This window comes from Monodon monoceros, unplaced genomic scaffold (assembly GCF_005190385.1).
Source record: "Monodon monoceros isolate NGI ecotype Baffin Bay Population unplaced genomic scaffold, NGI_Narwhal_1 Super_Scaffold_9, whole genome shotgun sequence".
Taxonomy (NCBI): Eukaryota; Metazoa; Chordata; class Mammalia; order Artiodactyla; family Monodontidae; genus Monodon; species Monodon monoceros.
Window position 1 is genome coordinate 39587003 of NW_021703786.1, and position 15997 is coordinate 39602999.

The 15997-nt window shown below is 44.4% G+C and overlaps 1 protein-coding gene and 1 pseudogene across 4 annotated transcripts in view; one reads left to right on the top strand and one right to left on the bottom strand.

Moving 5' to 3' along the window:
- Positions 1-15997, top strand: part of SPECC1 (sperm antigen with calponin homology and coiled-coil domains 1) — a 257971-nt gene that overhangs the window by 88294 nt on the left and 153680 nt on the right. For all 4 annotated transcript variants that reach the window (XM_029211776.1, XM_029211774.1, XM_029211778.1 and 1 more), the window contains exon 3: positions 1600-1735. In XM_029211776.1, coding sequence (XP_029067609.1) covers positions 1600-1735 — 136 coding nt within the window. The remainder of the gene's footprint in view (positions 1-1599; positions 1736-15997) is intronic.
- On the bottom strand, positions 11322-11414 carry LOC114889877 (annotated as a pseudogene).

A 15997-nucleotide genomic window follows, 5' to 3' on the forward strand; every position in this document is an offset into this window, starting at 1 on the left:
CGAGCCCCTCACTGTTGTGGCCTCTCCCGTTGCGGAGCACAGGCTCCGGACGCGCAGGCTCAGCGGCCATGGCTCACGGGCCCAGCCGCTCCGCGGCATGTGGGATCTTCCCGGACCGGGGCACGAACCCGTGTCCCCTGCATCGGCAGGGGGACTCCCAACCACTGCTCCACCAGGGAAGCCCGGTTTTGTCCATTCTTGAGCTTCACTTGCATGGAACCGGGCATAATATACTCTTTTGTGTCTGGTCTCTTTCACTTAGCATAATGAATGTGAGACCCACCCATTCATTACTGTATCGGTAACTAAATTGCTGCGTGGTTTCCATTGTATACTGTACCGCTATTTAATTTACCCCATCTGTTGAAGAACATTCGGGTTGTTCTAGGTTTGGCTGTAATAAATGAAACTGCTATGAACATTCTTCGGAGGAGCCTGTGTGGAGCTTGAGGGTGTTTGCTGAGTCACAGGGTGCAAATATTTAGCTTTAGTGAATCCTCTCTGTTTTCCAAAGCGGCGACCAGTTTACACTCCCACCAGCAGACGGGGAGTGTTCCAGTTGCTCCCCAACCTCACCAGCACTTGGTATTTCTCTTCTCTTTCAAGCCATTCTGAGGGATATGTCGCAACACCCTGAAATCTAAATGCTGCAAAGGTGGACATGCTTTTTTTGCATTGTGCAAATATCTAGACTCCTAACCTTCAGTATGTGACCCCAGAGCCAGCAAAGCGGGCTGGAGCAGGGCCCTTGGCCGGTGTGGTGGGCCAGGCTGCTGCTTCCACGTCCTGGTTGATTTGAGGGCGTTTTCACGCTGGATCCCAGGATGTCAGGTGCGTTTGTGGTGGCATCTGCCTGCCTCCATCTTCTGGAACGATTAGTGTTCTTTAGCAGAGACTCACACTGGTTGAGAGAACTTATTTGTGGGTTTTCTCTTCCACCTTGAGAGTAATTTACCTGGGCCAGAGTGTGAGCTCATTTCGGGACACTTCAATACCTTTCAACAAATATTTGTTCTGCACCTCCCATGCCAGGGAAGAAAGCAGAAAAGGAACCGAGGGTCCCTAACAGCCTTCTTCTGGCCTCCAAAAAAGTCCCTCTGCTCCCTTTGGAGGCGGCGTGTGTTTGGGGGCATGGGAGTGCTTGGGGTGAGCACGCGTAGCTGTTCAGTCAGATCTTTGTATCTCTTCCCCCTGCTTCCTCCAGACGTATGTTTTTGTGCTACATTTTATTGTCTTTGAATTTCTTGTGCGTTGCCCTATCCTGACTTCTGTGTACCATACAGTTCTTTCTTCATCAGTTCCCAGCCTTTTAACTTTTTTGAAAAAAGACCTCATTATTTGACGTGTGAATGATGGGTAGTAACCACCCGCAACCTTATACCGATCTCTGAAACAGTGATGGAGGATCACACTGTGACCTGTGAGGGCATCGCGGGTTTGTCTGCGCTTTTCCCCCCGCGCCTTCCTGCTACTCGAGGTGCCCTCGCTGCCCCTCAGCTGCTGGGCAGGTGGGCCTGCTCGGTGCTTTACTGGTTTATAGTGCTCCAGCCCGAAAATGCGTCTCTTCACCTTCTCTCTCTCCGTCCACCTCTCTCTCAGCTCAAGCGGGCCAGCAGTGAGGACACGCTCAACAAGCCAGGCGGTGCCGCCGCTTCTGGGGCAGCTCGACTGAAAAAGACGTCCACGTCCGGGGCCGTCTCCGAACTCGCGGAGAGCCGCCTGAGGGGCCCCCCAGGTAGGAGGGCCCGAGGGGGTGGCAGGTGGGAGGGACTCAGAGTGGAAGGACTCAGGCAGGTTGCGGGGGGGACAGGTGGGCGGGACCCAGGTGGGGGGCGCAGGTGAGAGGGACCCAGGTCGAAGCGACCCAGGCAGGAAGGGAGCCAGGTCAGAGGGACCCAGGCGGGCCTTTTCTTGTCCATTTGAAAGCACCTCGGGCATTCACGCCTCCTTCCCCATCAGATATGTACGGAGCACTTACTCTGAGTGAGGAACTGGTCCAGGCGACAACATCCCACAACAGGAGATGGGATGATCCACAAAAGGAAGCAAAGAGGCAGTGGGGAGCCCTGTGCTTCCCCCAATCCCTCTGGTTGCCCATCATCTAGCACGTGTTGCGTCCCTGGAGATCCGGGCAGGGTGGTGCAGGCTCTGGGGCCGTCTTGGTGTCTTCATGGTGCTCTGCGTGTCAGATAAGCAAGTCAGTGCGTAAGTCCCTGGCAGAGGCAGGGGCACAGCATCCGTCTTGGGCCCTACGGAAGCCGGGAAGGTCCTCTCGGAAGGCTGTTCAGACTCGTTTAGATGCCAGTGGCCTCGGGAACCCCTGGGCTTTCTCAGTGTTACTAGCTCTTTTTGAGAAACCAAAAAGAGTTTTTTTTTTTTTTCTAAGTTTTAAAAATATTGATTTATTAATTCATTTAAAAATAACAGAAATAAAATTAAACCCATTACATGTTAACATAATTATCATATCTTTATGAAAAAATTTCAAAAACAAAAAATAATATTGAGAAAAATGGCATTTTATATCTTTGCATATCTTTATTTTTTAGAATTTTATTATTTTATACAGCAGGTTCTTATTAGTTATCTATTTTATACATATTAGTGTACATATGTCAATCCCAATCTCCCAATTCATCCCACCACCACCATCCCCCCTCCACTTTCCCCCCTTGCTGTCCATACATTCGTTCTCTACATCTGTGTCTCTATTTCTGCCTTGCAAACCGGTTCATCTGTACCATTTTTCTAGGTACCACATATGTGTGTTAATATACGATATTTGTTTTTCTCTTTCTGACTTACTTCACTCTGTATGACAGTCTCTAGATCCATCCATGTCTCAACAAATGACCCAATTTCGTTCCTTTTTATGGCTGAGTAATATTCCATTGTATATATGTACCACATCTTCTTTATCCATTCATCTGTCAATGAATGACCTGGCTATTGTAAATAGTGCTGCAATGAACATTGGGGTGCATGTGTCTTTTTGAATTATGGTTTTCTCTGGGTATATGCCCAATAGTGGGATTGCTGGGTCATATGGTAATTCTATTTTTAGTTTTTTAAGGAACCTCCATACTGTTCTGCATAGTGGCTGTATCAATTTACATTCCCACCAACAGTGCAAGAGGGTTCCCTTTTCTCCACACCCCCTCCAGCATTTGTTGTTTGTAAATTTTCCGATGATGCCCATTCTGACCGGTGTGAGGTGATACCTCGTTGTAGTTTTGATTTGCATTTCTCTAATAATTAGCGGTGTTGAGCTGCTTTTCATGTGCCTCTTGGCCATCTGTATGTCTTCTTTGGAGAAATGTCTATTTAGGTCTTCTGCCCATTTTTGGATAATATTGAGCTGCATGAGCTGTTTATATATTTTGGAGATTAATCCTTTGTCCGTTGGCAAATATTTTCTCCCATTCTGAGGGTTGTCTTTTTGTCTTGTTTGTAGTTTCCTTTGCTTTGCAAAAGCTTTTAAGTGTCATTACATCCCATTTGTTTATTTTTGTTTTTATTTCCATTACTCTAGGAGGTGGATCAAAAAAGATCTTGCTGTGATTTATGTCAAAGAGTGTTCTTCTTATGTTTTCCTCTAAGAGTTTTATAGTGTCTGGTCTTACATTTAGGTCTCTAATCCATTTTGAGTTTATTTTTGTGTATGGTGTGAGGGAGTGTTCTAATTTCATTCTTTCGAAAAGGTTTTTTTTAAACCATTATATTTGAGTCCAGAGTATAGGAAACTTAAAACGTCAGAGAATGTATTTCATTTTCTTTTGCAGCACATAGATAAGAAAGCTAAGCTTTCCGTGGTCTAACTCACAATGCAGCTCAATTAATAATAGTAATGTACTGCTCAATTGTCTAAGGTGGGAACACAGCTGAAATATGACATTACTCATTTATAATAGGAGGTGAATGGTAGACTACTTGTGATTTTTGCACTGTTACATAAAATATCACAATCCAGATTAGCTTTCCAAAGGTGTATTTTAATTTATTTAGTTTTCAAAAAGTTGAATCTGTGAAGAATATATGTGGCTTTTTTTTCCTAGGATGCAGGGGAATGGCCTTGTGTTTCTACATAATGGTTTTACTTTTTTTTTTTTAACTTGACACTTCATTATTTTTTTAAATTTTTATTTATTTATTTTCTTTTATTATTTTTTTGTCTGCATTGGGTCTCAATTGCGGCACGTGGGATCTTCCCTGAGGCATGCGGGATCTTTCGTTGCAGTGTGCGGGCTCTTTATTGTGGCGCGTGAGCTTCTCTCTAGTTGTGGCGTGCAGGTTTTTCTCTCTCTGGTTGTGGTGCATGGGCTCTGCAATTTGCGGCACTTGGGCTCTCTAGCTGTGGCGCATGATCTCTGTAGTTTGCGACACTTGGGCTCTCTAGTTGTGGCACATGGGCTTAGTTGCCCCACAGCATGTGGGTGTTAGTTCCACTACGAGGGAATGAACCTGTGTCCCCTGCATTGGAAGGAGGATTCTTAACCACTGGACCACCAGGGAAGTCCCCACATTTGGTTTGTAAAGTACAACATATGAAAGTACAACTTATTTTTATCAAGGCAGCCTAAAACTGATTCTAAAAGTTAACAAAGGGACTTCCCTGGTAGCACAGTGGTTAAGAATCCACCTGCCAATGCAGGGGACATGGGTTTCAGCCCTGGTCCGGGAAGATCCCACATGCCGCGGAGCAACTAAACCCGTGCGCCACAACTACTGAGCCTGTGTTCTAGAGGCTGCGTGACACAACTACTGAGCCCGCATGCCACAACTACTGAAGCCTGCACGCCTAGAGCCTGTGTTCTGCAACAAGAGAAGCCACCACAATGGGAGGCCCGCGCACCGCAACCAAGAGTAGCCCCCGCTCGATGCAACTAGCGAAAGCCCGCATAGCAACGAAGACCCCACACAGCCAAAAATAAATAAACAAACAAACAAATAAATAAGGGTTAACAAAGCACCACTAAAAACTAACAGACTGACCTCACTCTCAAATATTGATGCAAAAATGGGAGATGAAAATATTAGCAAGTGTGATTCAACAAGAAATTAAAAGAACAGTAGTGCACATCACAACCAAGTGGGTTTACGCCATCCAGGAATGGCTTAATAGGAGATTGGGGAATATAATCCATCATACAATATTAATAGACTAAAAAAGAAAAACCATATGGTCATCCCCATAGAGATGGAAAATGTCTTTGACAAAATTAACACTCTTTCTGATTTAAAAACAAGCTCTTGGTAGACTACAAGTGTATGGGTACTTCTTTAGTGATATGAAATATATGTACCTGGGGACTTCCCTGGTGGCGCAGTGGTTAAGAATCCGCCTGCCAATGCAGGGGACATGGGTTCGAGCCCTGGTCCAGGAAGATCCCACGTGCCGTGGAGCAACTAAGCCCGTGCACCACAACTACTGAGCCTGAGCTCTAGAGCCCGTGAGCCACAACTCCTGAGCCCATGTGCCACAACTACTGAAGCCCGTGTGCCTAGAGCCCGTGCTCTTCAACGAGAGAAGCCACCGCAATGAGAAGCACGTGCACTGCAACGAAGAGTAGCCGTCATTCACTGCAACTAGAGAAAGCCCGTGCATGGCAACGAAGACCCAACGCAGCCAAAAGAATCAATAAATAAATTTATGTTAAAAAAAAGAAATATATATGTATCTCAAGCCAAAGCCAGCACTATGCCCAATGGTGAAATCCTAGAAGTCTTTCCATTAAAATCAAGAATGATTCAACGTTGCCCACCACCAAATTTTTCTGCAAGTATTAACCTAGGCAGTGAGGCAGGAGAGCTATAGGAGTGTATTCATGTTGGAAATGAGGATACAAGATGATGATTTTATGCAGATAATACCACTGTATGTTTAGAAAAATGCTTAGAATTTCCTGAAAGTTGTATCCTGAGAAAAAACTTAGCATGTGCTAAAAATCTATTAGATATAAGAGTTCAGTGTGTGGCTCATTATAGAATATAAAATATCAATAGTTTTCTTATCAGTGACTAGTTAGAAAAGATAATAAGAAATAATCCCATTTATGAAGGAACAAAAGAGGTAAAATACCTAGTAATAAACTTAATATTACCAGAGCCTCTATTTTAAAAACTCTTAAAACCCTTTTAAAGGACATAAAAGAAGATATAAATACACATGATTCTTGGATAATAAGACTAAATATAATATAGGTTAAATTTAGGGACTTCCCTGGTGGTGCAGTGGTTAAGAATCTGTCTGCCAATGCAGGGGACATGGGTTCGAGCCCTGGTCCGGGAAGATCCCACATGCCGTGGAGCAACTAAGCCCGTGCGCCACAACTACCGAGCCTGCGCTCTAGAGCCTACAAGCCGCAACTACTGAAGCCCACATGCGTATAGCCCGTGCTCCTCAACAAGAGAAGCCCCAGCTCGCTGCAACTAGAGAAAGCCCGCAGGCAGCAACAAAGACCCAACACAGCCAAAAAAAAAAAAAAAAAGATTAAATTTAGCCAGTATACAACAAAGATGTCTAAATTATTCTGTGAATTCGTTTTCATCACAATTAAAATATCAGTGGGAATTTGAGAGTAGAAACACTGATAAAATGATACTGGGTTTATCTAATAAAACAGGGGTTCTCAACTGCGGGCGATTTTGCCCTGCACCTCAACCCAAGGAACAAGCGGCAAAGTCTGCAGACATTTTTTGGTTGTCATCACTAGGGGGGTGATACTGACATCTAGTGGGTAGAGGTCAGAGATGCTGCTAAATATCCTACAAGGCACAGGACTTCCTGCCCAAAATGTCAATCGTGCCGCTGATGATAAACCCTGATCTAGGAGAATAAATACTCTAGAATAAGCAGGAAATTTCTGAAAAATTAGTGATCGAGGGACTAACCTCTTCAGTGGAACAGTGGAGACAGTCCAGAATACACTGGAGGATTTCATGTAGGATAAAGACGGCATTTTATATCAAGACGGATAATTCACTCAAAAATAATAACTGATTGGATTTTTAGGGAAAAATAAAGCTGGATCCCTATCTCACTCCTCTCATCAAAATAAATTACAAGTGAATTAGAGATTAAATTTTAAAAAGTGAAACCATGCAAGTACAAAGAGAAAACATGAGAGAATCAACTTGTAGTCTCGGCCCTGGAAGGGTCTTTCTAAGTAGAAACAAACACAGAAGCCATAGAGGAAATGGTGAAAAATCACATAAGTATTAAACACTCCTTCGTAAAAAGAGGAAATTATTTGCAAAACATGTAACAAAGGGGGCTTATTTACAAAGAGTTTGTGTAAATCAATAAGAAAAAGAAAAATAGTAAAAAAAAAAAAAAAAAGAGTAGTTCACATAGAATGGAAATACAGATAGCCACTAGGAAGATGCCAAGTCTTACTTAGAGGTAAAGGAATGTAAATCAGAGCAATAATTATGATATACAATTTCCCCTAACAGATTAATAAAAATTAAAATGATTGAGGGAATTCCCTGGTGGTCCAGTGGTTAGGACTCCACGCTTCCACTGCAGGGGGCACGGGTTTGATCCCTGGTCGGGGAACTAAGATCCCACATGCTGTGCGGCACGGCCAATATAAGTCAAAAAAACAAAACAAAACATTAAAATGATTGATAATTTCTGATGTTATGAAGGGTGAAAGGAACCACACCACATATAGCTGATGACAAGGACGATCTGGTAAAATCTATCTACATTTGAAATACATACAATCTTTCACCAAGGATTTCTACCGCTTAGCATTTAGCGTTACTGATATACTTGAAAAAGGATGCCGATATATATGGACAAGATATTTGGTTGTGGCATTATTGTAACAGTAAAATACTGGAAATACCTAAGTGTGTATCAGCCCAGCGCTGATTGCAGAATGAGATTTTGGTACAGCAGAACAGTATGCAGCCATGGAAACGGACACAGATTCGTCTGTACGGACAGGGAAAGATCATTACTAAGTGGGGAAAGTAACATGGTGCATCTAGTCTGACCTCATTGGTTTTGATTTTTAAATAGATGTTAATATAATTTTTGAAATCGTAACTTTTTTTCTGGGAGGATGTAGGGATGTTATCTTTGAGGAGAGTTACCAGAATTGAAAGTGGTGGGGGAGGGACTTGCCTGGTGGCGCAGTGGTTAAGAATCCGCCTGCCAGTGCAGGGGACACGGGTTTGAGCCCTGGTCCGGGAGGACCCCACATGCCGTGGAGCAGCTAAGCCCACCCGCCACAACTACTGAGCCTGCGCTCTAGAGCCTGCGAGCCACAACTACTGAAGCCCACGCGCCTAGAGCCTGTGCTCCGCAACAAGAGAAGCCACCGCAATGAGAATCCCGCGCACCGCAACGAAGAGTAGTCCCCACGTGCCACAACCAGAGAAAGCCCGCGAGCAGCAACGAAGACCCAGCGCAGCCAAAAATAAATTAAAGAAATAAAAAGACACACAAAAAAAAGAAGTGGTGGAGGAAGGAGACTTTTCATGTTAGATCTTTCTATACTGTTTAAAAATTTTTAAAACACATGCAGACATTGCTTTAAAAAAATAAAAACAGAGTAAATACAAATCATAACCTAATTTTCTTTTTTTTTTTTTTGCCTTAGCCAAATCCTTCCTCTTCCACTTGCTTTTTAGTGTGTCTTAACTATTCATTGGTAAATTATTTAACTGCTTGATCCCATTACGTACTCCCTTTTTTCAGGATTCTAGAGAAAGACCTTGGTTTTACTGGTTCCCACACCCCATGGGCTTTAGTTTCCTTACTTGTTCCCTTGAGGAGATACCTACAGATCTAGGGCACAATGATGTCACAGCAAAGGTCTGTGAATGCTTTGTAAACTGTAACGGGCTATTGAAATGTAAGATGCACTTCTATTCCTATAGTTATCATTCAAATTCAGTTTGCCCTCTACTTGATTGTAATGAAATTATATCCTTTGACCTCATCGAGTTGAATTAGAAAATTGCATTTGTCTCTGGACCTTTTGTTTTGAAGTGCAGGTTGTCCTTAACATTTTCATGTCAGCTTTTGGACAGCTGACACTTTTGTACATTGTCCTGTATCCCCAAACTGCCTGGTTCCTGGTGAATTTGGACCCGCGCATCAGCGATAAGCGCACTGTTAGAAGCAGCGGCCGGCATGGCCATGCTGCCCGTCAGCCGGTGTGTCTCTGTTGCAGGTGCCGGCACCCCTGCAATTATGCAGTCGTGTTAGTTGCTCGTGTGAATATCGGATCACACTTTGTCTTTATTTTATGAGCACGAAAACCAGGGGAACGAGAGTGTTGGCACTAGTCATAAGTGTGGGTTTTTAAATCTCAGTCCTGTTGAGTCAAAGAGGGAGGTGATTTAGTGTGTTAGAAACGGCACCTCACTGGACTCACAACCATTCTCTATAGATTCAGCTGTGAAGAATAATATAAAACTAAAGAAAATAAGGAAAATGCTAGCAGTATGTAGTTGATTTCCTCTTAAAGGAAAGATGTAATTATAAATTATTTATAGAACTTAGGGGACAGAAATCTTTTTATGGCCCTCAAGTCTTACTTAGTTTTTGAACTTTTGGCTTTAGCACACTTTTTTTTTGGTAATGCATGGTATGGTATAATCTGTGTTTTCTTTCAAATATATTAAATTTGGAAGGGATCTCATTGTGAAATTATGATACAGTGTTGTGGTTTTAAACTCACAGTGGTTAAACCTGTGATCAGCCTATATTGCACCCTTTCCTGGGAATTGATCTGTCCTGAAGGAGGAGCCCTCAAACGTAGAACAGGAGAAAATGCTCACTCCTTAGGTAATAATGATTGTATGATTGCTCACGCTTGCATCTGTTGCTAACGCACAGTCTAACCCAGGTGCTGGGGGAACTGCGTGAAGGGGCTGGACTGTCTCCGGGTTCTGGTGTCCAGGCCCCAGCATCCCCGGGGCCCTGCCGCCGTCTGCAGTAACTGCAGCAGCCGCAGGGGTGTGGACGGGCGCTCGGGGTCCAGCCCCAGCTGGTGCCCCCGAGGTGCTGGCCTCATTCGTCCTCCCAGCAGCCTCCAGGAGAAGGCGGTGTTTCATCCAGATCAGGGGGCTTCAGAGAGGTCAAACGAGCGTGGCTTTGTCTCGCCCACGCCCGCCCTATTTCCACACTGAACACGGGCTCCTCCTAACTGATTCTGAATCAGTATTATAACATCTCTGCGGTACAGCCGGACACACCTGCTTCTTCCTTTTCTCCCTCCGGTGCCCGTGGTGAAGACCTAGTTTTACCCGACGGGCGTGGAGCTTAGAGAATGGGGTGGCCCCTCGTGGTAGGCAGCTGTCCTCCCTGGTACCCCATAACCGCGCATCTCAGCCCGCACGAGATGCTGAGCGCCCCCTAAAGCTGCAAGGCGGTCCTGCCACTAGATGGCAGTGTCGTCCAAACACTGACCCCTGCGCTGGGAGTCCCTGCTCTGACCAGCAGTCCTCCTGGCATTCATTAGGTCAACAAATATTTTCAAGCGCCTACTGTGTGCTCGGCGCTGTCCTAGGCAACAGAGAGACATCGAGGAGCACGACATGGAGCTCCGTGAACAGATGTGGTTGCGGCCGTGTGGGGGAGGAGGACAGAGGGCGGGGGAGCCGGGGACTGAGAGAAAGAGGGGTGAATGACCCGACCTCATTTTGGAAGGAGCACTTTGGCTGCCTGTGCAGACTGGACGAATGGACAGGGGAGACCAGATGAGAGGCTATGGCCAGACCCTAGGAGAGAGACTTTTCAAGGCTGAATAATAGTCCATCATATGTAAATACTACGTTTTCTATATCCCTCCGCCATCGGACAGACCAGAAAGACCAGGAACGAGCTTTAACTTCAGGCGGTGTCTGGGGTGACCCCGGTGTGAGGAGGTTTTGAACTTGGTGCTGGTATTATCAAGTCTTGGGTTCTTAGGTGGTACCTGGTGGTTTCATGGCCCTGTATTTCCCAGGGGTCATCAGGGCTTGGCGGCTTTCCGGGGTCCTCCCCAGGAACCCGTGGTTCAGAGGGGGGCGCTCTCCCTGCTCCTGCCCCCAGGAACACTGACGTTTCTGCCAAGTCTTTCCGTCCAGAAATGTGCTGCCTCTCCAGCTCTCTGAGTTTTCATTTTCGTTTTTCCCTGATGTCTGCTTATTGCCCCCGTCCTCCCCCCTCCCCCCCCCCCCCCCCCTCCCCCTCCCCCTCCTCCTGCCCCCGGCTCTTCCTCCGGCTCCTTCTGTTTGGTGAGTTTATGCCTAGGTTTATACTTATCCTGCTTTGGTGTATGGGATTCCTTAGTCATTGTATTTTCTTTCTTTTTTTCTTTTTTAACATGGAAAACTTCATGAACTTGCATGTCATCCTCCACGCTAATCTTCTTTGTATCCTTCCAAGTTTAGAATGTGCTGCTGAAGTGAGCATTTGTATTTTTTTAATTAGATATTTTTAAACTATTTAATTCATAACTGACTCCTTCCCTTACTGGTACTGATGCTTTTCAGTTGATTCTTATGTGTTTTCCAAGTGGAGGATTCTATCAGCTGCGATAACAATGCCTTTTGTCTCCTCCATCCCGTAGCTGTGTCTTTTCTCTCTGATTCCTGCTGTATCGTGAGACCTGAGTTGTGTTCAATGCTAGTGACGTCCTTGTTCTCATTTTACTGTGATTGCTTTTTAAAAAATTTTATAAATTTATTTATTTTGGTTTTGGCTGTGTTGGGTCTTCGTTGCTGCGCGTGGGCTTTCTGTAGTTGCAGTGAGCGGGGGCTACTCTCCATTGCGGTGCACGGGCTTCTCATTGCGGTGGCTTCTCTTGCTGTGGAACACGGGCTCTAGGCACGCAGGCTTCAGTAGTTGTGGCACGTGGGCTCAGTAGTTGTGGCTCGCAGGCTCTAGAGCGCAGGCTCAGTAGTTGTGGCGCACGGGCTTAGCTGCTCCGCGGCATCTTCCCGGACCACGGCTCGAACCCGTGTCCCCTGCATTGGCAGGAGGATTCTTAACTACTGCACCACCAGGGAAGCCCACTGTGATTGCTTTTGATGTTTCCCCATTAAATCAGATACAGAAAGTTGGCTTGAGATATTGTTTTGCAGGTTCAGTTCTTCCTTTCCTCTTTTGCTCAGAGTTACTAGGATTGGGTGGTAGATTTATTAAATGCCCTCAAGGCATTGTTATTACTTTAATTATTGATTTTATTTTTTACCCTGGAATCTCCTTCAGGAAATCCAAATATGTGTATATTTGGTCTCCTGGGTATGTCTTCCACATCACGTATTTCTTTAATCCTTTTGATTGCTTTCATACATCCTCTGATTTTTAAAAGTTTATCATCTAATATGCTTTGCTTTGTTTCTTTACTTGAATTCAACTATTGTGTCTTTAATCTTTAGTATAATTTCTCTGATTGCAAATTGTTTCTTTATGACTTCTTGCTCTATCTTCATAACTATAAAAGCTCCTTGAGTTTCAATGAGGATGCAGATTAGAGATTTTTAAAAAAATTTCCTATTTCTTCCAATAACTTTGTTTCATAGGTACATATTTATCTGGATTCCTCAGATGATTCCCCTTTTATGAACTGCTGAGACTTTCCATATAGATCTAGTGATTTTCTAGAATCCATCTTCACAGAGGTAAATCTGTTGTGTCACGTCCCAGGGGTGGTATCCATGCCGGTGACTTTCTCTCACGCGGAGACTCAGGGTAAACTTTGAATAATGCAAAGTGCTGGCTTCCCTTGATTTACATGTTAGCTGCATTTCTAGAAAATTCAGTGTCTAATTAAGTGTAAAAACTCTCCTTGTGGGCTTCCCTGGTGGCGCAGTGGTTGAGAGTCCGCCTGCCGATGCAGGGGACATGGGTTCATGCCCCGGTCCGGGAGGATCCCACATGCCGCGGAGCGGCTGGGCCCGTGAGCCATGGCTGCTGAGCCTGTGCGTCCGGAGCCTGTGCTCCGCAACAGGAGAGGCCACAACAGTGAGAGGCCTGCGTACTGCAAAAAAAAAAAAAAAAAAAAAAACACCAAAAAAACCTCTCCTTGTGTTTCTATGTAAAATAGTGTTAGATTCTGGACTCAGATCATTATAAACATTTTTTTTTTCACTTCCCGAATGCTGGGTATCCTAAGAGAGGGGAGAAGGCTGCAAGAAGCAGGCACACCACTGACATTTGTAGGGCCTGGGGCAAGCAGGCAAATAAGGACCCACTGTTTGTTGGCAAGGTTCTGATCAGTGTAATTAAGTAGCCTATGAAGGATCAGGGATTTTGGGTGATCTGTTAGGTTGTGGATTTGATGAAAATAATTTTCTGGCTCATTTTCGTTGTTTTTATCAGTAAGGTATGAATTTTGTGCGGCAAATTTTATTCTTTTTTTCTGCTAAGCCTTTTTCCCCCTGAGTTCATGTTAGTATTTTCTAATTTCTATCACTTCATGATTTTGAATGATTCTCAAAGATTTTAAAAAAATTGTAATGGTATTCAAAGTGTATAGTTTTTATATAGATTTTCATCAAAATATAAAGTCAATAAAATAGTTGAAAATGTATTTCACATATTTTTTTTTTTTTGCGGTACGCGGGCCTCTCACTGTGCTCCCCCTCTGCGGAGCACAGGTTCCAGACGCGCAGGCTCAGCGGCCATGGCTCACGGGCCTAGCCGCTCCGTGGCATGTGGGATCTTCCCGGACCGGGGCACAAACCCGTGTCCCCTGCATCGGCAGGTGGACTCTCAACCACTGCGCCACCAGGGAAGCCCTGTTTTTTTTTTTTTAATTACCTTTAAGTTTGCAGTAATTATAGATTCACATGCAGTAGCAAGGTATAAGATTCCCTAGTCCCTTTTACTGGTTATCCCGAATGGTACCATTTTGCAAAATGCTAGTACAGTGTCACAATCGGAGAGCAACATTGACACAGTCTGGTTTTAGAGCGTCTCCATCACCACCAGGATCCCTCCCGTGGTCCTTTTACAGCCACACTCACGTCTCTCGATCCCCACCCCCTCCTTAACCCCTGGCAACCACTAATCTGTTTTCCATTTCCATAGTTTTGCTATTTCAAGAAGGTTATACAAATGGAATCATACAGTATGTAAGCTTTTGGGACTGTCGTTTTTCATTCAGCATAATTCTCTGGATATTAATCCAGGTTGTTGTATATATCAAAAGTTTATTCCTTTTTAATTTCTTCATAGTATTTCATGGTGTGGATGTGCCACAGTTTATTTACCCACAAGTCTGGGTTGTATCTAGTGTTTTGCTCTCATGAATAAAGCTGTTACAAACATTATCATGAATAAAGCGGTACAGGTTTTTACGTGGACATTTTGTGGAAGCATTTCTCTGGGACAAATGCCCAGGAGTGCAATTGTTGGATTGTATTAGTTGCATGTTTAGTTTTTTAAGAAATTGCCAAAATATGTTTCCAGAGTGGCTGCGCCATTTTATACTCACGCCAGCAATGTGTGAGTGATCCAGTTTCTCCACAGCCATGCTAATAGGTGTGTGGTGATATTTCACTCTAGTTTTAATTTGCATTTCCCTGATGGCTAATGATGTTGAAGCACATCTTATTTTTCTTTTGCAACTTAAAAAAATTTTTTATTTATTTAATTTATTATTTATTTTTGGCTGCATTGGGTCTTCGTTGCTGTGCGCGGGCTTTCTCTAGTTGCGGCGAACGGGGCTACTCTTTGTTGCAGTGTGCGGGCTTCTCGTAGCGGTGGTTTCTCTTGTTGCGGAGCACGGGCTCTAGGCCCGCGGGCTTCAGTAGTTGTAGCACGCGGGCTCAGTAGTTATGGCTCATGGGCTCTAGAGTGCAGGCTCAGTAGTTGTGGCACACGGGCTTAGTTGCTCCGCAGCATGTGGGATCTTCCTGGACCAGGGCTCGAACCCGTGTCCCCTGCATTGGCAGGCGGATTCTTAACCACTGCACCACCAGGGAAAACCCAACCTTATTCTTCTTTTCCAAAGTTGTTTTATCTAGTCTCGTTCCTTTGACTTTCTGTATAAATTTAGAATTATCTCATCTGTGTACACACAGAAAGTCTTCTGGGAATAGACATCTTTACTGTGTTGAGCCTTCCAATACACAAACATTTATTTAGATCTCCTCTGATTTCCTTCATCAGCATTTTATAGCTTTTAGCGTACAAATCCTGTACCTATTTTGCTGGATTTATACCTATTTCTTTTTTTTAGCAATTGTAAGTATTGTTACTGTATTTCTAATTTTGATGTTCATTGCTAGAATATTGAAATACAGTTTATTTTTTATGTTTATCTTGTATCTTGTGAACTTGCTGAACTCACTTATTAGTTGTCGGAGATTTTTTTTCCTTTAGATTCCTTGGGATTTTCTATGTGGACAATCATGTCATCTACAAGTAGGAGCAGTTTTAACTCTTCATTTCTGACCTGTATGCCTTTTATTTCCCTTTCTTGCCTTGTTGCACTGTCTAGAAATTCCAACACTGTGTTGAATAAAAGTGCTGACAGTGGACATACTTGCCTTGTTCATAACCCTAGGGGGAAGGCATTCAATCTTCTACCATTACGTATAATGTTAGCTTTTGGTGTTTTGTACATGCTCTTTATCAAGCTGAGGAATTTCCCTTCTATCCTAATTTTTGTAAGATTTTTTTTTTCTGAGGAATTTCCCTCTATTCCAACGTTTATCGTGAATGGAAGGTGGAAAGTAGACCAGCTGACCTTCAACATATTCACCAGCTAGATTTACTTTTTAAAAATGTGGATGGTTGGGAGAGCGTTTTGTGAACCACTCGTTAAGAAAAGGGAGAGTGGGGCTTCCCTGGTGGCGCAGTGGTTGAGAGTCCGCCTGCCGATGCAGGGGACGCAGGTTCGTGCCCTGGTCCGGGAAGATCCCACATGCTGCGGAGCGGCTGGGCCCCTGAGCCATTGAGCCATGGCCGCTGAGCCTGTGCGTCCGGAGCCTGTGCTCCGCAGCGGGAGAGGCCACAACAGTGAGAGGCCCGTGTACTGCAAAA